The sequence below is a fragment of the Cavia porcellus genome, unplaced genomic scaffold, assembly GCF_034190915.1.
Source record: "Cavia porcellus strain 051 isolate PalLab524CR breed Dunkin Hartley unplaced genomic scaffold, mCavPor4.1 scaffold_11, whole genome shotgun sequence".
Lineage (NCBI taxonomy): Eukaryota > Metazoa > Chordata > Mammalia > Rodentia > Caviidae > Cavia > Cavia porcellus.
This window is the reverse complement of record NW_026947494.1, coordinates 61,766,673-61,790,061: the sequence shown is the minus strand read 5'-3', so window position 1 is coordinate 61,790,061 and position 23,389 is coordinate 61,766,673. Positions and strand designations below refer to the sequence as shown.

At 36.4% G+C, this 23,389-nt stretch overlaps 1 protein-coding gene across 7 annotated transcripts in view; it reads left to right on the top strand.

Moving 5' to 3' along the window:
- Fam169a (family with sequence similarity 169 member A) overlaps positions 1 to 23,389 on the top strand; it is an 80,210-nt gene that overhangs the window by 16,995 nt on the left and 39,826 nt on the right. For 4 of the 7 annotated variants that reach the window (XM_023567226.2, XM_063258347.1, XM_013158345.3 and 1 more), the window contains 4 exons: positions 3,254 to 3,386; positions 4,405 to 4,516; positions 4,935 to 5,020; positions 8,514 to 8,685. In XM_023567226.2, the coding sequence (XP_023422994.1) occupies positions 3,255 to 3,386; positions 4,405 to 4,516; positions 4,935 to 5,020; positions 8,514 to 8,685 (502 nt within the window). In that variant the 5' untranslated portion in view covers position 3,254. Of the gene's footprint in view, positions 1 to 3,253; positions 3,387 to 4,404; positions 4,517 to 4,934; positions 5,021 to 8,513; positions 8,686 to 23,389 lie in introns of those variants that run through there. The other 3 variants (XM_063258349.1, XM_013158351.3, XM_063258350.1) reach the window with 2 other exon arrangements.

Genomic DNA, 23,389 nt, shown 5'->3' with positions numbered 1-23,389 from the left:
ATTATATACCTTACTGAGCAACTAGGGGTCAGAGATGAAATTTACGAGGAAATCAGTTTTTACAGCTGAATGCAACCTACTGGAACATGTGGAACACAATGAAAGCAGTCTTGAGAAGGAAATTTATAGCAGTAAATACCCATAATCAGGAAAACAGAGCAAGCGCATATAAACAACTTAATGTTGAACCTCAAACTTCTAGGAAAAGAAGAGGTTAAGGGAGGAAATTGTAAAGATTAGAAATTAACACACTGGAGACCAAAAAAATAATTCAAAGAATAAATAAATTGAAGATTTGGTTCTTTGAAAGATTAAATAAAATAGATAAACCCATATCCAACCTTATCAAAAAAAGGAAAGAAAAGACTCAAATCCACAGTTAATAAAATGGGTGAAATCACAACAGACCCTGTAAAAATCTAGGAAATCATCCATATCTACTCTGAAAACTTATATTCTAATAAGATGGAAAGTACAGAGAAAATGGACAGATTCCTAGATTCCTAATTACCAACCCTGAATCAAGGAGATATAAAAATCCCAAATAACCCAATATCAATAAATAAAATTGAAGATGTAATTACAAACCTATCAACAAAAAAAAGCCTAGACCCTCACCGGTTCACTGCTAAATTCTGTAAGAAATTTAGAGAAGACCTAATACTACTACTACTACTATTTAATGAAATTGAAAGGGAAGCAATACTCTCAAATTCGTCCCTGGAAGCAAGCATTACCTTTCTTCCAAAACCAGAAAAGGACTCAACTAAGAAAGAAAATTAAAGGCTAGTCTTTCTAATGAACATTGATGCGGAAATCCTTAATAAGATATGGCAAACAGACTGCAGCAAATCGTCAGGATGATTGTACACCATGATCAAGTGGGATTCTTTCCAGAGATGCAGAGATGGTTCAACATACGTAAATCCATAAATGTAATACACCATGTTAACGGAGCCAAGGACAAAAATACGATCATCTCTACAGATGCAGAAAAAGCTTTTGACAAAGTCCAGCACCCATACATGATTAAAAAAAAAAAAAAAAGCCCTACAGAAAATTTGAGTAGATGGTATTTATTTCAATGTAATAAAAGCCATCTATAACAAACCAACAGCCAATATGATACTAAAAGGACAAAATCTGAAAGCTTTTTCTCTAAAATCAGAAGCAAGACCAAGATATCCACTGTCTCCACTCCTATTCACCAAAGTCCTGGAAACTTTAACTAGATCAATTAGACAAGAGAAAGAAATAAAAGTAATAAAGATAGGAAAGGAAGAAGTTAAACTGTCATTTGTAGATGACATATTCTATATAGAAAACCACCAAAAGACTACTAGATTTAATAAAATTCTGTAACAGTTGGTTACAAAGTCAACGCTCAGAAATCAATACACAGATAACAAACTCTTGACCTCTGCTTTGAAAACTGCAGTACTGTGAAAAAGGAGATTGAAGAGGATATTAGAAAATGGAGAGTTATCTCATTCTCTTTGGTAGGAAGAACCAATATAGTGAAAATGGCCATACTTCCAAAACTGTTATACTGATTCAGTGTGAACCCAGTTAAAATCCCCGTAGTGTGTCTCACAGAATTGGAGAAAACAATCCTAAAATTCATTTGGAACCAAAGAGTCCTGGAATTTTAAAAAGCAATAAAGATAAAAAAAGAGGTATGTAAACTCCTGAATCAAAACTTTGGGTCTGGTTTACACAAATTTCCTATTAAATTGCTGTGAGAATTTGGATTAAGGCCACAATAGTGCATTAGCCAGACTTCTTGGGTTGCAGCAACAGAAAGAACTCAGGGTAATTTAATCATAGAAAGATATTTATTATTATAGATTGCCCAGTTCAAAATCAAAGAAAAAACTTTTAACAATAAAAGGCACTTGGGGTCTGGGGATTTAGCTCAGCGGCATAAGTGCCTGCCTTGCAAGCAGGCAGTCATGAGTTCGATCCCCGGTACCAATAAAAAGGAAAAAGACAAAAAAAATTTTAAAAAAAGGTACTTAGTACCAGAATTCTTTTTAACAGCTACTGAATTCAGTCTCTTTGAAACACCAGTGGACAAAATAACATACTACCTTGTATGTTTACGTTACTCTTTAAGATATCATGGGATAGGCATTCTGGTGTGCCTGCTCCTTGGTTGGGAGATGATGGGGCACTTTGACAGCACCAGGAAGAAATGCATGGTAGAGTAAAGTAGGAGAGAGAAAGATCCTCCACAGAATCAATTACAAAAAAGTAGGCTGGAAGGTGTCTATATGTAAACAATATAATGTGTAAAAAAACAGCTAATTTTTTTTTAAAGTAAATTTGTAGCTGTTGTGCATCTGTTCCCCCAACCCAGTTGTGAACATTTGTATCTTTCTGGAAAGTTCTCTTGACTTTTCCATTCACTTTTATGTTGTGGTATGTGGGGTTCTATTTATATGCATAGTTTGTGTGTATGTACATACTTATATATTCTGCATAAATATACAGAGCGTCAAAAATGTGTACCTCAGAAAAGAAAAACTTGCTTTTTTTTTTTTTTGAGGCAGGGTCTTGCTATGTAGTTTAGGCTGGTTTTGGGCTCACTTTGTAGCCCAGGCTGGTATCCAACTCATAATGATCCTTTTACCTCAGCCTTCCAAGTGTTGGGATTACAGGCATGCGCCATCACCCCTGGCTGACTCATAAAATATTTTAATACTAAAATTGAGGCATTGTGAGACTAATACAAGTTACCTTTGGCTTTTACAATTACAAGAGATGCTCAAAGTGTTAGCCATTGGCTTTTCTTTTTCTGAAGTGTGTATACATTCTTTTGGCAGATTCTATTTTATTTAAGGAATGTGTGTGTTTCTGTTTCACTGTGTCGTGTCCCGTCTCCCCCCCCCCCGCGGTATGTGTGTGTCTGAGACAGGGTGTCACTCTGTAGTTCAGGCTAGCCATGAACTCACTTTGTAGCTTTAGCTGGTCTTGAACTGGCAACAGTCCTCTTGCCTCAGCCTCCCAGATGCTGGTTTTACAGATGTGAGTCACCACACCCTATTTTCATTGCCTGTTCTTAATACAAATGCAGAATGCTAGAAAGTTTTCTTTTTGACATAATATGGTTAAATCAGTAGGTTCAGGTAGCCTTGAAATGGAAAGTCTCATGATAAAATAAGACAGTATTACAGAAGAATTTTTTTTTGTGTATAAGGAAAATAGCATTTTATATTCTGAAACATGTTGTTCCATTTTGCTTGTTTAAAAGGATGGCATTTCCTGTGGATTTGCTGGATAATTGCAGTCATGAGGAACTGGAAAATTCTGCTGAAGATTACATGTCAGATTTAAGATGTGGAGACCCTGACAATCCAGAGCGTTTTCCTCTTCCCAATATTACGGTAGGGCATTCTGCTGTGTTTTTTTGAGGTTTTGAATCTAGTTTATACATGAAATCAGCATTGTCTTTTAAAAAGTTATTTCATAGTGTTTTTGGAAATCTGGCTTAGTAAAATGTGTTAAAATGAGCAATTTCTAAACAGACAAAAACGCACAAATTATTGCTTAATGTTTGTTTCGTTGTCCTTAAAGTTATATTTAAGAAGCTTGCCAGTTTTTCTAAGACTGGTTACCATATCAGAATTAATTAAATTTATTTTAGATATGGAATATATAAGTTTAGGAATTTCTTCTTAATTAGAAAAATGAGCCAAACACTAAATTATATTTTGTGGCATTAATCTTTTATTTTCTGTTTTGAAACATAAAGTGTTAAAACTTCTAGTCAGTAACCTGATGCCTTTTGACTTTAGACTTCCACTGGTACAGAGGTGGGCAAATTCCTTTACCTCTACAGCCCTCAGACTTTTCTTCTGGGAATGGTGTGCCTTTAAAAGATTTGTGACATCTCCTGAAGCACCAGTATCTTATTGTCTGACTAATAATTTTGACTCTGATTGGAGAATGCATATTGGATTAGTGAAAAACTAAAAAATTATTTCTTGTATCTTGCTGGAAAAATGAATGTACTTCACTGGCTTCTTTAACTAGAAAATGGAATATATCCCCCTCATGTAGTCCAAATAAAGATGATAAACCATGTTTGGTTTTCAGTGACTTTATGGATTATATCATGGCTTTTGTTTTTATCATGTAGCCAGAACATAATAACACATTTTGAAATAATCCTACCAAAAAAAATGAAATTCCATTTGATTTTACTTTTTACTTTTGGGAATAGAGAGAGTATCACCTTGAAATTGTATAATAAAAGTTGATATAAGACAAACTTAATATTTGGGTAAACACTTTAATATTTTTATTATGTAATTTCTTTTTAAAGTTTCTTCCAACATCTTTTATTTTGATTGGTTCATGGTTATAGTATGTTATATATTTCCTTAACTAATCTTTTATCAGTTGTCATTTCAGATTCCTATTAGCCTATCAAATGTAGGCTTTGTACCTCTTTATGGTGGAGAACAGACACAGAAAATTCTTGCTCTTTTTGCTCCTGAGGATTCACTCACAGGTCTCTTTGTTGCTTTGTTTTTTGTAAATTGAGGAGCTTTTCTCCAAACTGTTAGAAACTTATTGATAGGGTAGCAATGGGGAGGAATTTATTTCAAATTATAAATGTATAAAACTGTAATTTGTTTTGAGATGTCTTGCTATGTAGTTCAAAGTGGCCTCGAACTTATTAGTGATCCTCCTGTCTCAGCCTCCTGAGTGCTGCGATTTACAGGCATGCACCATCATACCCTTGAATAATGTAATTTTCTGTTGCTTATAATCAAATGTCAAATGGATAAAACAGAAAAATAGTATAAATGGAACCATATTGTGTTATAAGATATGAGTAATTTAAGAGAAGTAATATAAATCTAGCATTACTACTGTACACATTAGCCTTAAGCCTTGTATGTTAATGATCATTTATTCTGTTTTAGCTGTGGCTCTTTACCTTGCTGATCAGTGGTGGGCTATTGATGATATTGTGAAAACATCTGTTCCAGCTAGAGAAGGACTTATGCAGGTAATAAGCTCTTACAATTCAGGGTTCCCTGTAAACAGTGATAGTCTGTGAAGTTACTAAACTCATCCCCATTTTAATATGATAGCGTTGTATTAAACCCCTGGAGGTTTAGTCTTATTGAATCCAGAGCTCAGGTTGGGTTTCCTCTATTTTATGTGACTTGAAGGTGTCTGAGCAATTGGGTGAAGAAGACAGAACACTGGTGGGTTGGCTGAGCTGTGTCCTTTATCCATTTGAGCTTATGGTTTTCTTATTTAGTGGTGGAAAGGCTAATTCACTTAGTGTGGGTGCTAAGCTTTCATGTCACTGGTGAAGATGGACCAAGAGCCTTGTTTGTTACTCGAGCCTCCTCTCGTGGCTGAGATATGATGTTTGAAACAGGACAGTGATCAAGTTCACACAACAGAAGCCAACTAACTCTTGTGTTGCACGAAGGATACTGGTTTGTGCATTAGAGCTATAAGAGCTCAAGAGGTATATCTGTGCTATGGTTAGAGAGTAAACAGGACAAGAGGAGAAAAATGTATAGGAACCAAGATGGGAAATAATAGAATAGATAAGGCAAAGTAGAAAAGTGTAGTAAAAGTAGAGGAATAGGATGCTTGGCTTGGTCGAGATGCATCAGGGTTTTCTTATAGGGAATACTAAGCGTTACTATTGCTTAAGATGCAGAGATCTTTGTTAATGCTATGAGGAAGAGACCTTGCTGAGGGGATTAGAATGAACAGATATGAATACATATCCTAATATTCTTCCTTTAGGAGGTTTCTAGAATAGGTCAAGTCTATAAAAACTTGTTAGATCTTCAGGGTATCAGCTGCTCTGTTCACTTTAGTCGCAGTTTGAGCCAGTCAGAAGAAACAAGGAAAGCATTTCTAGAAACTTTGAAATCCAGCATAGGAAAATGAGGATCTTTCAGGTTACTGGAGTGTTCACATTTCTTCCTTTTGATTTTGGAACTTCAAAAAGGATCAAACTTAAAGGGAGGAAATGATGGAAGGGTAGTAATACTTAGTATCACTTTTTGTTCCTTCTGGGTATTGCATTCTTTACTGAATGTGCCTTGAGATTCCAGAGCAGTGAGTCCATCTCACAAAGACTAGGAGAATGTACACCTATATATCTTGATAAGGAACTTCAAACACAAAATTAGGAGGGGAAATTAAAATCCTGTGTATCAAACTACATAGCAAGACCTTATCTCAAAAAACAACAAAAAATTCTGCGTAGAGCTATCAGAGGGGAGGAGTGGATTAGCAATAGAAGACTATAGCTTGCTCTCAGAAACCGCTGATAGCTGAGGGAGGTGTGCATGACCAGAAGATAAACATGCTGAGGTGTTTAAGTGTGATGGAAATTTGGACATTTGGCTGGAAGGTTGAAGGACAGAGAAGGAGAAATCTTCTGATAGTCTGTGTAGCCTCTCCTCACCCTAAGAAAGTATAAAATACCCAGATGTGGACTGCAGAGAGGAGAGGGTGTCAGGGCCAAAATTAGATTATTTGGAATCACCTCAATAGGTCTCCTTAAGCCTAATTACTTTGAGACAACTTCCCTACTTTAAATGTAGGAAAATCAGTGAAGGGAGACTTATTCTAGTTAAATCTGTGCCAGTAAGGAAAAGTTGAGGAATAAACATTAATAAATGAAAGAAACTTAAACACATGACCTTAGCTGTGACTCTTACTATAAACCTTATTCTCAGTGTCTCATAATTGTGGTAAAATCAAATGAGTTAACAATTAAATGAGGCAATCCTATGCCTATAAACTGGTGCTCAGTTATTCGGAAGGAAGGTCCTCAATCACATACTGTAAAACTTTGTCCCGTTTTCTGTCCTGGTCTCTTCCCCCAACCCCTATCACCATTTAGAGGAAATTATGGACAGGTAGCTTATCAATTTTGCATGTCACAGAACTGAATGAAAGAACTAATCTGCGGAAGGTGGAGTCAAGAGGAGAAGGATCTAACATGATCGAATTAAATTAATAAGGTACATGTGCCATAGCACTCACAGGTTCCAAGATAGTTCCCTGTGCATGTCTGCCATGAGTACCAAACTGAAACAGTAGCACATGTGAAAAAGACTTGGGCTTTAGCTAAGGGCTGTATTTAAATAGGAATAAAACGAAACTATGAAAACATTAATTTTCTCTAGAGATGTCCCATTACCTCAGCAGTGTCTTAGTGTTTATTTCTATTGTATCCTGTGGCAAACAAGAAGAGAGAGATTAAAGATCTGATGTCTTCCAAAGCAGAGGAGAGAAATGGCAAGAGTTCTCCAAATTTTATTTGGTCAGCCTTTTCCCTTCAGTTGTTTCATTGTTCAGCTTTGGTAAGAAATGTAGAAGAGAATTATTGCTGTCTTCAGATACTGGTTGGCTGTGTAGCTGCAGACTATCAAAATACAGTCTTTGGGAAACAGGTTTCACCCCAGTCTGAGGGAGAATTTTATGTTGGTCAGAGCTGTTCAGGGAAGGAATGGGCTGCCCTCTGGTGGAGTCCCCTCTGTCATTGCCCATATTGTTTGATAAGGCAGATCCCCTGCCGGGCCACTTAAGAATAGTGTGTGCACTGCACATGGTAAATCCTTTCTCTCCACTCAGCTAATCAGGAGGTGAACTTGTTTTCCCTTCAGTTCAGGATTTGGAAGAAAAAAGGCTTTATGTACAGAACTCTTGCTTTTAGCGTGAAAGATGTCTGTGGGAAAAAACTGATGCCAGAAGGCTGTAGGTGTTTGTGGGGTTCCTCTGATGGTGTGGCCTGTATAAACGTGAGGCCATGTTTCTATTCTCTGGCTGTCCCAAGTCGTATGTTTCACTAGACTGTTCCAGTGTCACTATCCTTGCTTATCTGGTTTCTTAGCAGAGAGTGTTTGGGTTGAGTGGGATGGGGTCTTACAGTTATAGCAAAGACGAGACTGTTAAACGAATATTTCACTTGAAAAGATTGAGACAGATGCCCTCCCCAAGGATGTAATCAGGGCCTTTCAGCAAATGAGCTAGTTGTTCTTGAAGTCTCCAGAGTATGCTAGTGTTTTTTCTTTTTTTAAATATGGAGGCTGGAAAGGGGTAAAAGGAGTTGAAGCAGGGTGCATAGAGGGGCTGCGAGTAGGGCTGTGTGAGACCTTGGCTCTGCACGGCTGAAGAGGACACTGAGCACAAAGAAGGTGCTGGGCGAGTAAGGGGTGCACTGGGGACCTATTGCTGCTTGTATTTATTAGACTTTCTGAGAGGCAGTATTCCATGCTAAGATGCGTCCATGGAAATGGTGTGAAAGATTGGTTTCCTCTGGGATAACAAAAGGTCTTATAAATGGCTTCGAATGCAGCAAGAGTGCTCTGAATGCCTGTGAGGCCTGGGGGCAGGGGCCGGGCAGGGGCAGGGGCAGGGGCAGGGGCAGGGGCAGGGGCAGGGGCAGGGGCAGGGTGAGGAGCCTTCCCTGGTGGCTGCATATGGTAACTGCTGTGCCTGCTGTTTGCCTCTTTTTGTAGGTGAGCACTCTTGGGGAGAGAGTGGTTCTGTATGTTCTGAACCGCATTATTTATAGAAAACAGGAAATGGAGAGAAATGAGATCCCATTCCTGTGTCATAGCAGTACTGATTATGCTAAGATTCTGTGGAAGAAAGGAGAGGCCATTGGGTTTTATTCAGTTAAGCCTACAGGTGAGTCTTTTCAAGTTATTTAAATTGTATGTTATAGAAACCTTCATTTTAAAACCTCCAACTGAGTCATTCCCTGTTAAACTGCAGAGTGCAAATTGAGGTGATTCTACTTATTATTTTTTGGAACTACTTCAATTCTCTTATGAAAGTGGAGATTGGTAGGGATGTCTTTTGGGGGGAAAAAACCAGAAATAAAGAGTTGCTACAGCTTTTTTTCCACACATACAGAGAGAATATTAGAGTGGAGCTTGGAATTTGTCTTTTTCCCCTTGCACTTGCTTTCATTTAAAGGTTATTTTGATTTCTAGTGCTGTTACTATTACTGGCTCCTAATTCTAAGACCACGTGGTTTAAATGTTATTGCTCAGAATGGTTGGTTCAGTCCAACATGTTAATGAGCAACCTGACTTGTTAACAAGAAAAACAAAAGTGTTTTAATATATATATAGAAGATACAAACTCCTTTTAAGTTGTTAACTTTTAAGTTTAGGCTTCTAATTCAAAGAGTGAATGTTATCTTATTCATGAGAGACTAATGCAGCTTGAGAGTTGCAGGCCTTGTACCACCAAATCAATCTGCCTTCTGTACCTGCAAGACCCCAGGCCTTGTACCACCAGTCTGCCTTCTGTACCTTGACCAAAAACACACTTTATTTTCTTTTTTCCATTACCAGTCTTCCCAACTTAGCTTTTTGAATCAGAACCAGTTAAAAGCTCATACTACATTTACTGCAGATTTAAAAGAAGGTTGGGAATGATACCTTAATCCCATAATTGATATATATTTGTGATGGGACTTAGTACAGATAGTCAATAAAAGGAAGATCATCCCCCCCCAGAATAAAAACCTGTGGTGTATAATTTGAAATATTGTTTGTTTTATGGTGACTACTTTGAGTCTCCTTTAATATGCTGTTTTGTTCTTGTATAGATTTGAAGTAGAACCAGTGATTTATGTAAGTTCAGAAAGCTATTAATTGTACACAAGTAAAAAGGAATGGTTAATAAAAGTTTAGTGCTACCTTATGTCAAAAAGTATCACTTTGTTGTTTTTAGGTGTTTAGTGGCTGGGGTTGAGGTGTGATTAATTTCTGTATCCTCTATTTTATACAAGGTAATTCCTGTGAAAATTTGAGGCTTTTTATTTCTCATACGGGCCTTAGCATGGTTTCCTACCTGAAACCAGCCTACACTTTTGAAATACATGTTGGTTTACTCCCTTTAATTGAGGGTTTGCTTTCTATTCAAGGCACAGTTTGAGGAGCATAGTGTTCCCTTTTAGTATTTCTGATCAGTATTTGACTTCTCTTTATTGCGTGTGTGTCTCCAGGTTCCTCTTCCTCTAAGACCTGGCCTTTAGTTTTGTTAGTTCTAGTAGTTAACTCATTTCACACTGTAGAGGGTTTCAGGTACCATGGTATCTGCCACTTTTAACATTTTCCGGACTTTCTCATGTCATCTTACATCCTTGCTGTTTACTTTAGATCTTTTCCTGTTAAGCTGTTTATTTCTACGAGATCACAGTGGAATTAGATATGCTCCACTGGCCCTTCAGTAGGCATTTAGTTCAGGGAAATGATTTTTCTTTAGAGGAAATTCTAACATTTTAATATAAAACACTGTGACCTCCCCCCTCCAGGCATATATATAGTAAAAAGTACACAGTAGCAAAAAGGTAAAATTTTTGTTTAGCAGATTTATGGTTGAATGAAAGTCATGGTGGAGTCATTTATGATTTTTGTGTGTATGAAATAGTGAATCAGTTGGGGTGGATATTTGTATATAAAAATAGTTTTGATATGCAAAAGGTGTTTTTGTTTATGATGTCCAAGTTCAATTATAGTATAATGGAATTCAGTAAACTATATCAGTTCTTTTTTGCCTTTAATAAAGTTTACTGAGAGATTTATAGTTTTTGGGAGGAGCTAGGGAGTTTTGCTAAAAGATATTTGTGGGGTTTTTGGTTTTTTTCTGTTGTTAGTCTAATGTAGGGACTGTATTAATTTGTGCCTTTAAGGCTTGTTTTCCATTTATTTATTTGTTAACTTATTTACTTATTTTTGCAGTGCTGGGGATGAAATCCACATGTTCCCACAAGCCATATTCCTAGCCCTGTGTGTGATCTTTTATATATTCAGAAAATTCCAGAAGCACCAAACTAAACTTTCATATGCAAAGTTTTTTTTTTCCAAATGTTGTTTATTTTTGTAACTGAAAGAGGGTTTAGAAAGTAATTGTTTATGAATCCTGAATTCTTCTTATCAGTAGAATAAATGCTCACTTTTGTGGTCAGCAGTTGTACTTAATGTAGCTGATTCCTTTATCACTGTTTTGAGGAAGAACATAAGAGTGAAGCCATTATCACTGCTTTTATGTTATGGATATCTTTTGGAATCTACTATTTGCATCTTGGAATGTCTTCTGTTACTAAACTTGGTTCATATCTAGGTTTTTGGTCTAGGGAGGGGTGGGGAACATAGGGAAGCAAAATGATTCAAAACAAGTGTCATACTGCCATCAATCCAGGAAAGTGAAAATATTCATAAGAAATTTGAAAATATGCTTGATTCTCTACTTTCTTATTTACATACCCCAAGATTGCCAACAAATTTGAGGTTGAAAAAATCATTAATGAAATAGTTGGAATAATTTATTCTTATTTAATCAATTCATTTTTTGAAAGCCAATACTTTTTAGTGCACTATACTATACAATTAAGTTATTTTTTAAATGTGTCTTTTAAATAGGTGGTATGTAGAAGATTTCAGTTAGTATCCAGGAGATTTTGGGCTTCCAAAGCTCCATGAGAAATTATCCAGGTTGTTATAGGAATGAAGATTTTTTTTCTCACTAGGCAAAATTATGAAAGCAGTTTCAAGCTCTTAAATTTAGAGATTATATTCAGGCTTACTTTTTTGTGTGATTTATTTCATTCTTTATATTTTATTCTCAGTAAATAAATCTCATTTTCTGAAGTCACATATAGTTTCAAGCTTGAGCATTTTCTCGCTGTTACTTTCTATGTGTAGGCTGTACAAAGTCTGTAGAACCCGAGTTTTGAAAGCAATAAGCTAGGTCTGTCGTGTGCAGTTATGGTGCTGGGTGCACAGCTGGACCCAGTGGGGTCTATGCAGGCGTTCTGAGTTAGTGTCTACATGGCCAGGCTCATTTCATTGTATTTCCTAGAAAGAGAGCAGTGTTCCTGTGCTGTCCATTAGCGCTTCCTTCACAATCCCTGTGAGCAGTGTTTTTCTTGTGACTATCCTTAGGGCTTACTAGTATGGACACATCCTCACAGTGTTGCAGCTTCCTCTGGTTGCCAGGTTTGGTCTTCATTATACATGTCAATGTTTGGGCTTCTAACAAAGATCGTGAATAGTAATAAAAATTATTTATTGAGCACATCATGGTAGGCATTGGGGAGTTATAGTTTGTGTCTCACTTCCTAGTTATAAAATCATCTGTAATCTGAAAGTCACGTTACACTACCCATCCCTCTCATGAAGGACTTTGTTTTCTCTTCTCATGTTACTCTGAGAGAAACATTCTCACTATGGAAAATGGAGTTATTTAAGTTTTCTGATACTGTGCTTTTACCTTTTCTGATGATCCAGTAGATTTACTTCTGGCAGTGGAATACTTACAGTGTTACCTCCTCGGGCTAAACCACTAAGTAATCTTTATTTCTTTCTTTCTTTCTTTTTTTTTTTTTTTGTATTTCTTAAGGTTGAAAGTGTGTCTTTGTTAATTCTAAAGGGACCAGTTCCTTTTTCTGTATATCAGAAGCAGATTTTTAAATTTTTACTTAAGATTTTATGTATATATTTATGTATATCCGGTGGGGTGTTGTTTTTGATGTACTGGGGGTTGAACCCAGGGCTCTTGTACTGAGCGGTACCTTCAAGCTTTTTTATTTTTTGTTTTGAGACAGAATCTTACTTAAGATGCTAAGTTGCTTGAGCTGGGCTAGAACTTGAAATTCTCCTGTGTCAGTCTCCCAGAGTGCTGGAATTGCAAACATGTGTGCCTGGCTACAATAATTGATTTCAGTTGTAGTTTCCTCAGTGTTGCAAGATTGTGGTAGTAGTATTGCAAGCTCTGTGATTGGTCCCTTTAGAATGATTGAATTAAATTGTACTGTAGAATACCATTATCTTACCTTGTTGTGAACCTTTTTTTGAAGGCCCGTGTTCTATGAAAACAGTGTTCATTATCAGTGTAAAAGACAACACTGTTGACGTCCTTTCATCTTAAAATAGGTAATGATAGAGATCTCTTCAACACTAACATTAATGTATAAGGTTTTCCTGAAAACCTTATATAATTTCTTTTCCAATCACAGTGAACCATCGTGGCAAATTCTATATGGTGTATGGCAGTTGACTAGGAAAATCTGTACGTTACCTACCTCTCAGACTTGTGCTTCCTAAATATCTCAGGTAGATTTACTTTTCCAAAACTGTCTGGGTAGAGGTCTGTTCTAATCTGAAACTGAAGTTTAGTAATCTTTGAACGCTTTATTTAACTTAAACTACATATATATTTGTAAAATTAAGTAATAAAAATACAGAATTTATCATATTAATCTTTTTGAGATGGGGTCTTACTTTATGTAGTATTATTGCAAGGCCTATGATTGGCCCCTTTAGACTGATTGAATTAAATTATCCTGGTCTCGAACTCGTGATCCTCCTGCCTTAGTTTCCCAAGTGCTGGAATTAGAGGAGTGTGCCATCATACTTGGCTTAAATCATATTCTATACAGTACTTTTAAATTCTTAGAGGCTTTATCTCCCCAATAGTAGTCTAGCTACATCCTCAGACTTTTGGTAGTAGGTTGTATTTTCACAACAACAATAATAAGGATAATAATAGCTCAGCACATACACAGAATCTCTCAAAAAAATGTATGTGCACTTCAGTTTGCTGTACTAATAAATGTCTGCAAGTTGTTGTTGTAATTGTAAAGGCCAAAGGTAACTTGTATTAATTTCAGAATGTCTCAATTATTTTCTTGATTCTAGATATTTCATGTTGTAATATATTTGTTCCAAACTTTTGAAAGTCACCTGTTTACAAGGTTGTTCCTAAAGAGCAATAAGGAATTTAATTTAGAATTACCAATAAGAATTGCTTAAGGAAAAATTATATACTGAGAGCAGAGGTCATTTCTTATGTTTTGTAATCTTTAGTGGACTGTAGAATATCACAGGTATATACCATGTGTGTTTTGTTCCCAGTCAATTGTGGGGCTCAAAAATAGTCGAATTGTATTTCTTTTGTTCTTTATAGCAAATAACACGCAAATTGGTCTTAAGTATCAAACTATCAGGAAAAAATGTTTCAGAATATAGTACCTTTTTCATTTTTAGAGATAGACGTAATTAATATCATCTAAGTTTAAAATTTTTACTTACTAATATATCCTGTTAAGTCTCAACTTAAAATTGTTCCTAACTGAACAGTGGTAAACTTTATATTCTCTAGATTTCAAATCAAGTTCTATGATTGCTGAAAAAAATGTAGACTAAAGCTTCTAAAGTATGATTTTTTGTTTTTATTTTTTTTGTTTTGACAGAGTCTTGCTGCATAGTTCAGGCTAGCCTTACACTCACTACGTAGCCCAGGCTGGCCTGGAACTCAAAGATCCTCCTACCTCAGCCTCTCGAGTGCTGGAATTACAGGCATGCCCGGTTGATTCTAGTTATTTTTAAGGTGAAAAAAATTCATAAGGACTCATGTATTATTAAAACATTCCCCTGTAAGTTATTAGCAAATCTTACACTTTAGAAGGCTGTGCCACACCATTATTCTGTGGTGTTGTTTCTTTTCTAGACGTCTGTAAGAATGTACTCAGATGATTTTGAGAGGTAGGGACTTTTTCTTTCTCTGTTTAGGTGAATACAAGTTTATTTTTTGGCTAAAATTTTTTTAGGATGTCAGTGTTAAATTTCTATTTGAGGAGGCAAAACCATTACTTTCCTCTGAACCTATGGTATATAACCTAAAATGAGGCCTTGGCAACAAATGGAAAACTGATGCGTATTTTAGAAAAACGACAGATTATTCCCTTCCATTGACCTGCATGGTCCTGTGTATTCCTGAGAACCATAGGTGCTAAACCTGTAACTTGTATGTTATTGCACTGCACTAAAGACTTAAAGGAAAGCACTTTATGAAATTTATAGATTGTTAATAGTGTTCATAGTGACAAAATCTGGTATTTTAGTTTTTCCATCTGAGCATGCAATGTATAACAAAAACTTATCTGCAAAAACAGTTTACAAAAGGGTAAAATGGCAGAGAAAGGCTTCATAGGACAAAGAAGAGTATAAAAGAATAATTGTAGATAAACAGTTTGTTCTTTTTTGAGGGGGTTGCTAGCTTATTTTTTCATTAGGGTCTCAGTGCAGTTCAGGCTGGCCTCTTAACTCATGTAGCACTTGCTGGCCTTGAACCAAGAGCTCAAGACAATTCTGCCTCAGCCTCCAACTACTGGAATTATAGGCTTGTGTCACCACACCTGGTCTCTACAGCAACAGTTTTATAATTGTTACATTGCGTGTTTTCACTCATGCCTACCATTCCAAATTCATTCAACTCCAGCATAGAGCTTGGCATGCATTCTCCATCCGAGTTGCAGTTAGCACTGGGGATTAACACACATCTTGTAGTCCCCCCCCCCCAGTAATGCCATAGCATACACTGTATATATTACAAAGAGATTTGTTTTGGTTTATGGCTCTTAGGACTGGGGGCTGCACTGGATGATGGCCATCTTCCTGGCAGGCCCCATGATGAGAAACAGGAAGCACACAAGAGACCTAGTCATACTGGAGACTCTCTCAAGACAGCACATTACCCTAACCTGTTCACGCCCTCATGAGGATGTGTTCCTGATCCCCGCTAAGGGTTTCGTCTAGTCCCACATCTTAGCATCTTATGATAGGGTTAAATTTTCAGCGTGAGTTTTGGATATTCAAACCATGGCAACAACTTCTTCCTCTTGCAAACTTTTCTCAGATTTAATAGTTAAAATTTGGTAGCCATGTTAAGAAAGCTGGAATTGGCAGGGCATGGGTCAGGGTCTGGCTATGTCAATAATGCTTTTATTGAAAGTGGTGGCTAGAACACAGCCATGAGCTTCCTCCTACAGCACCACCACAGTGACAGCAAAGACAGTTTTACAAGCTCGGGTCAGTGCAGTGCGAACTGTGCCCTTCAGGAGTCTTCAGCTACTGACCACACTGTGAACTCTGTACTGCAGTGTTTTCTCATGATCACAGCCTTTTATTACCATTGTCCTCAGGGGCCCACACAAGAAATTTGAGACATCTTGAAAACGTGATTCTGATAATATTTCTGTTAAAAAACAGCATAGATCAAAAAATGACATCCAGTGAGAAGGGAGAGGTAAATAGCAAAATTTTATAATCTGCCAAAAGGGTAGATATGTGATAACTAAATCCTAAGATATTAAGATGGAGGGCAAAAAAGCCCCAGTTTATGTTGCAGAACCTTCAAAAGCTTCTAAAACAGATAAGACCATTAGTGTAAAAACTGGTAAAATTTTAGTAAAGTCTATAATAAGTAGTATAATATCAATGCCAGTTGTCTGATTCTGATAATAGTAATTTGGCAGCCGGGGATTTAGCTCAGCAGCATAAGCACCTGCTTATGCTGGCAAGCATGAGGTCGCAAGTTTGATCCCTAGTTAAAAAAATAATAATAATTTGGCTTAGAAAAGGGCATAGTGCAGTTCGTCATAGTAATATTTGCAATCTTTCTGTAAGTCTGAAATTATTTAAATCATTTAACAAATGAGTAGCTTTTTAAAAGTTAATATTGACAGTATGCCAGAATTATCTCTTATAAACATTGAAGCAAGATAAAAATTTTAGTACCAAAGATGTGTGAGTACATAATATTTTAAAATTATTTTAATGGTTACATGAGCAAAAATGTTTCTTTTGGTGAATTTCCCTAGACCAAGGGAAACCTTTTTGGGAAATGCAGACAGATAAGCCTGTTTTTAAACTTATCATAAGTCCCCACTACAAGCTTTTAATTGGCTATTTAATAGCTTATTCTTAACTCTAAATTGGAAGTCATACTTAAGGAAAAGCATTTCTTTGAAAGGTAGAGATAAGAAAGAATAGAAAACAGTTTGGAGGAAGACATTTATAAGCACCCCACCCCACTCCCCAAATAATATTTTTGAAAAAGTGAGAGTACTTACTGAATTCATCAAATGGGAAGACATTTAAAAGAATGTTCATTGAGCTCTTGGTTATTAAAAATTTCAGTGTAAGGAAAATAAATTTCAGGAATTGATCAGAAAGGGGGCAAAAAATAATAACCTATGGATGGTAGGAAAGGAAAGAAAAGATACAAGATCATTCTTTTTTTTTTTGTCTTTTTCCTTTTTATCGGTACCTGGGATCGAACTCAGGACTGCCTGCTTGCAAGGCAGGCGCTTATGCCGCTGAGCTAAATCCCCAGCCCCACAAGATCATTCTTAATAAACAGATATGTCCAAAGAAGAGAAGAAAAAACTGAAGGGGAAAATTATCAATGAAATCATTTAAGAAAAATCTGAGCTATAGAGTATGCGTTCCCAGGTTGAATATCCATTACCATGAATGAAAGCACATCTATACCAAGGAATATTATTGTGACATTTCAAAACATTGGGGTTAGAGAAAAGACTTCATATGGTTTCAGAGAGTGAGAGAAAAGTTTATACAAAAGATACAGAATAAGAATGTTAGATTTCTTAGCACAATACTTTTAAGACACGGAGGGAAAATGATATCCAGTGTAATTTATGGGCTAGTCAAATTTATCAGTGGAGTTTAAAAGTAAAGCTATTTCTACATGGTCAACCTCACAGTAATTTGGTACTCATGCATCATTTCCAGGAAATGGGTACAGTTTATACTCAGTTAAAATAAGAAATTAAATTAGGAGAGATAAGGTATCAAATCAGGAAACTAAGATAAGAGAGAAAAAAGATACTGCCAAATCAGCTTTGTTATCATTCTGGAGCAACTCTTTGCAGTGTGGTAGCCACTGACTTACATAGCAGTGCAGAAAAGATGATATGGTGTGTGGCTCACTTCTTAGCAAAAGCATTTACATAATCCTAATGTGGAAAACAAAAACTGATCTAACTAAAACTGCAAATTCTGTTTTGGCGTGGATGGGGAAGTATGCTTATATTGAAGTTGAGACTGGGGTCTGTCAATGTATGTAAGACTTAAAACTTTCTTCTTATACACTGAGAAGTCAGTTGATGAGGCCTAAAATGGAAAAATCAAGCTGTAGTAAATTATTTAGAAATATGGGAGTAAATACTAAAAAGATCAGGTAAATGGTTTCAAAGCATTTGTTTCTGAGATGTGCAAAGTGCTGAATTTAGAGACCAGGGAGATGGTCTTAGGATTTTTTTCAACATCTTCTAAGGCTGTTGTACAACTTCGATGAAAGCAAAAAGTAAACATTTGAAAAACAGAACTATACCCAGAATGAAATCAGTGTGTACCAGAAATTAGCTGAATTTTATTAATCTTCAGAGGGTCCATACAGATCAGGGCTGTCTGTTTAAAGGGCTATGCTGACTAAGAAACTTAATAAAATACAGACTTGTTAAAAATAAAAACCAGTGGTTATTCATTGGAAGTTTTATGACATTTTCCCTGTGTCTAGAAGTAATATATATGTAAACAAATTGGAGAAAAATTAAAATGGAGCGTACTAACATTAGTTGCTGTTCTGGAAATAACTGTTTTTGCTTCAACTGTGAACCATCTTTATCTACTCTGAAGACTTGTAGTTTGGGGAAGTATAGTTAGGCTCACTCATAAAAGGGATTTATGATTAGTGCTGAGGTACTTTGAGTTTTTATAATCTCCATGTGAAATAATGTATACACAGTAAAACAGTTTTTTTTTGGGGGGGGTCTGAACTTTGTATGTTTTTGGAACACATCATTTCCTACTTTTAAAATCCTTTTAAGATTATTTTAACAAGCAACAAACCCTGTGATACAGAGTGGTAGGGATTGATAGTATAATTAAACATAAAATGTAGCTGAAGTTTGTGTTGAAGAATCAAGGTTATATGTTCAGGACTTAAGTGACCAGCTGTAATCCTTTCTCTAGGAAAATAAACAAAGCCCAGACTATTCTGCAGGTAGGGAGTTTGTTCTTGGAATGAAATAGGTTCTCTGCTCAGGTTTAGCTATGTGAAAGAATACATGCTTCCAATGAGCATCCTGTTCGACAGCGAGATAAGGATGACTCAGTAAAGTCACGAAGATAGCCAGCTGGTCACGAGTTGAGCTCAAAGCATCAAAATCCAGTGGATAAGACAGAAAACAACTGTGCTCAGTCAACATGTAACCATAATTCAGGTTGATAAGTAATGTATTTGAGGGATCAACACTTTCAATCATTGAAGAATAGGCAGTTAATTTTGCTTAGGGGAAGGTATCACTGACAAAAGTGGTATTCTAAATGTGTCTTTGGAGGGTTAGTAGTTAATAGAGAAGTACGAGCTGGGAAAAACAGTCTTTGCAAATATGTATAGGATATGAACACATAAAGTAAGGTATAAAGTCATGAAAGTTCAGGGTATATTTGGACTATATCCTGAATAAAGGCATAGAGTCATGAAAGTTCAGGGTGTATTTGGACTATATCCTGAATAAGCTGGTGGGACTAAACTGTAGAAATGAAGACAAAGGTCCCATTGTGAAGGACTTTGTCATACTTCAGTGTTGAACATTTTGTTAGCCAGAAAGCATTCAAAGAGATTTGATGTGGCAGCAATATTATTAAATATTGTAGGAACACAAGTTTTGGAGTATTGGATAATGGATAGGAAAATCATCATTTAAAAAAAAATTAAAAATATTTTTATTTTTATTAATACGTATTTACAGTAAGTGGTTATATTCCTCTTGGGGAGTTGGTGCATGTGCATAACACATCTTCATGTTTTTCTATTTATCCTCTTCTCCTCCCTCCCCTCCTCAGCTCCCTTCATCTCATGATCCCCCTCCCTTTTGCAAAACTTCCATCTCCCTGTTTTCTATTACCTGTTTTTTATTTTGTTTTGTAATTTATTTATATTTTGGGTTTCTCATATAAGAGAAATCATGTTTTATTTAAACTTGCAAGCCTGATTTATTTCAGTTAATATTATATTTTTTTTAATCTAATCATCTGTTGATGGGCACTGTTATCTGCTGTTTTTAACCCTTTGCAGAAGGTACTTAGAAGTAGAATACTAGGTCAAATTGAATTTCTGTTTTTAGGTTTTGAGACTCCATATTGATTTCCATAGTGGTTGTACTAGTTTAAATCCCTACCAACAATGTGGAAGACTTCCTTTTCCCCACAGCTTTGTCAGTGTTATTATTTGATTTCTTGATGATAGCTAATCTTGTATAGTATGGTGGAATATCTGTGTTGTTTTAATGTGCATTTCTCTAGTGGCCAATGTTGAACACTTCTTCATGTCTTTATTGGCCATTTGTACCTGTGATACGTATCTATTTCAGTTGCCCATTTTTTGATTGGGTTTTTTATGTTAGGGAGTCTAATTTTTTTGAGTTCTTTACATATGCTAGATCCTAATGCTCCATCTGAAGTGTAACTGACAAAAAAGTTTTCCCATTCTGTGCATTGTCTCTTTACTCTGCTGGTTGTTGCTTTGTTTTACAGCAGCTTTTTAGTTTGATATAATTCCATTTGCTGATACTTGATGTTATTTCTTATGCCTCTGTAGTTCTGAACGAAAAGTCCTTATGTATGCCTATGTTATCAGTAGTTTTACCTATTTTATCTTCCAGCAGACTAAATGTTTCTGTTCTAACATTTAATTCTTTGATCTATTTTGATTTTAGTACATGGTAATAAATGCGGGTCTAGATACAGTCTTCTGCAAGTAGCTAGCCACGATCATTTGTAAAATAAGCTCTTTCCCCAACATATATTTTGGCCCTCTTACCAAAGATCAAATGGCTGAATTGTTCCTGGGGTTGTTTCTGTATCCTCTCTCTATTCTGTTCAGTTGATTCACAGATCTGTTTTTGTGCCAATATTCTGTTTGTTTGTGGTTTGTTTTGTTTTGTTTTAAAAATCACTTAGCTTTATAATGTAACTTTAAGTCCAGGATTGTGAGTCCTTCTGCTTTTTGTTACCCAGTATTACTTTTGCTATTCTGGATCTCTTTTGATTCCTTCTGAATTCTAGGACTGTTTTCTGTAATTATAAGGAATGCTAAGGTATTTTGATTGGGATTGCATTGTATTTGTCCGTCAGTTTGAGGAGTATGGTCATTGATGCATTTGTGAATGGTATTATTTTCCTAACTTCTTTCTTCATGGAGTATTTTCTTTTGTGTGTGTTTTTGAGATAGGGTTTCACTATGTCGTTCAGTCTGGCCTTGAACTCACTGTGTTGAACTCTCTGTGATCCTCCTGCCTTTGCCTCCTGTGTGCTGGGATTCCAGATGTGCACTACCATGCCCAGTGATGAGTTCATTATTGGTGTACAAGAATTCTATTTATTTTTGTGTGGAGGTTTTTTGGGGGGAGGGAGGATAAGATTCTCACTATGTGTTGTATACTGACCTTGAACATATGGACATGTCTTGCCTTAGCTTCCTGATCACTGAGATTACCAAGACAACAAGGATTAATATTGTTCACTACTGTGGCCTAACATTCATATCCTGTTTAGTGTTCTTGGACAACATATACACGCCACAGTGCCCAGCTTGTGTGTTGATTTTGGATCCTGCTGCATTACTGAATTTGCTTATGAATTCTGAGAGTCTTTTGGTGGACTCTTTCAGGTCTCCTATATAGAGGAGCAAGTCATGTGTAAATAATGATAATTTGACTTCCTTCTTGCCTAAACGTATTTTTATTATTTCTTTTTTTTTCCTGATCTGGCTAATATTTTGTAATACATTGAACAGGAGTGATAAGACTGGACATCCATGTTTTGTTCCTGATTTTAGAGTGAAAGCTTTTGGCTTTTTCCCATTTAATATGATGTCAGTGATATCGAATTTTATCAAAGGCACTTTTTTTTTTTTTTTTTGCTTTGATTGATTTTTGTCCTTGTTTCTGTTTACATGATGCAATATTTTAATGGATTTGTATATGTTAAGTCAGGCCAAGCAGGAATGAGGCCTACTTGGTCGTGATGTATAATCTTTTTGATGACTTGTTATATTTTGTATGCCAGTGTCTTGTTGAGGATTTCTGCATCTGTGTTCAGTTTAAAGAGGTTGGTGTGTAGTTCTCTTTTTCATTTGGATTCTTTTTTGGTTTTAGAATCAGGGTAATGCTAGCTTCCAGGAATGACCAGGAATACTGCTTCCCTTTCAGTTGTCATTGAAGAGTGTGAAGAGTGTTGGAGTTAGATCTTCCCTGAAGTTCAGGTAAATCGTAAAAGTCAGTGGTAGAGCTGTTGGGTCCTGAGCTTTTCTTGGTAGGCTTTTTAATATCTACTTTAATTTTATTGCCTCTCATTGAATTATGTAGGATTTTTCTATCTTTTTGGCTCAGTTTTGGTCATTCCTATGTATGTACAGATCTATTTCTTCTGAATTCTCCAATTTATTGGAATACAGGTTTTCAAAGTAGGTATTAATACTCTTCTAGATTTCAACAGTGCCCGTTATGATTTCTTTCTTTCTTTCTTTCTTTTTTTATTTTTTTAACTGGGAATTGAACCTAGGACCTTGTGTTTGCCAGGCAGGCACTGTGCCACTGAGCTGTATCCCCAGCCCTTCATCTTTTTCATTTCTGAGGAAAAACTGTCTTTTGAAGTCATGGAAGTCATTAAAGAAGCTATTTTAGTAGTCAGTAGCGGTAGGAATAGAGAGATGTATCAATCAGTGTTTTACTAGAGAAACAGATATACAAAAGTATAAGAAATTGCAAGATGGTTTTTATGATGGTCGGCTACAGAGTTGGATGAGAAATTGTGCAGAGGGTGTCTGGAGGCTAACGGGTCTAATCCAAGACCTGGAGCTCCTCCCTGTACTGGCCATATGAGTCCGTGTCTGGAGGCTGATGCGTCTGCAACCAAAGGCTGAAACGTCTACGCCAAAAAGCTGAAGGATCCAAGGTAGAAGCCAGAGAGTCTGTGCCAGAAGCCAGGAGATGATGACTAAGCTGAAGGCAAAGACTGGAGCTCCTCTAAAGAATGGAAGCCAGTCTGTCCTTCCTCGTTTCCCTTTTATACCATCCAGGCAATGAGCCACCCCTAGGATAGATCCTCCCTTCCTAAGGTGTAAAATTGCTGAACCCCATTCAGTTAAACTTCTAAACTTGTCAAATTGACACAATCAGTCAACTACTAAAAGAGAGAAACATATATATGGTAGATAGATTTTCTAGTAGACAAAGTGTAGTAACTCCATTGCCTGTTTGTAGAGAGGCAGGGAAGGAGCTGGAGATAATCTGAGCAGTTTGGCTCCTGTGCCTCAGTATTTGTGAGATGCTGTTGACTAAGACCGTGACACAAAGAGAGGAGTTCAGTTTAGCCTCAGAAAGTTTAGTATTCCCATGGAACGTCTAGTCTCTCACAGTTGAAAGTGTGTTAGAGGACATGGGGGAACTGAATATTTATGTGGGCCCAAATCATTGTAATTTTTCAGTGTGGATAAGATGAGTCAGAAT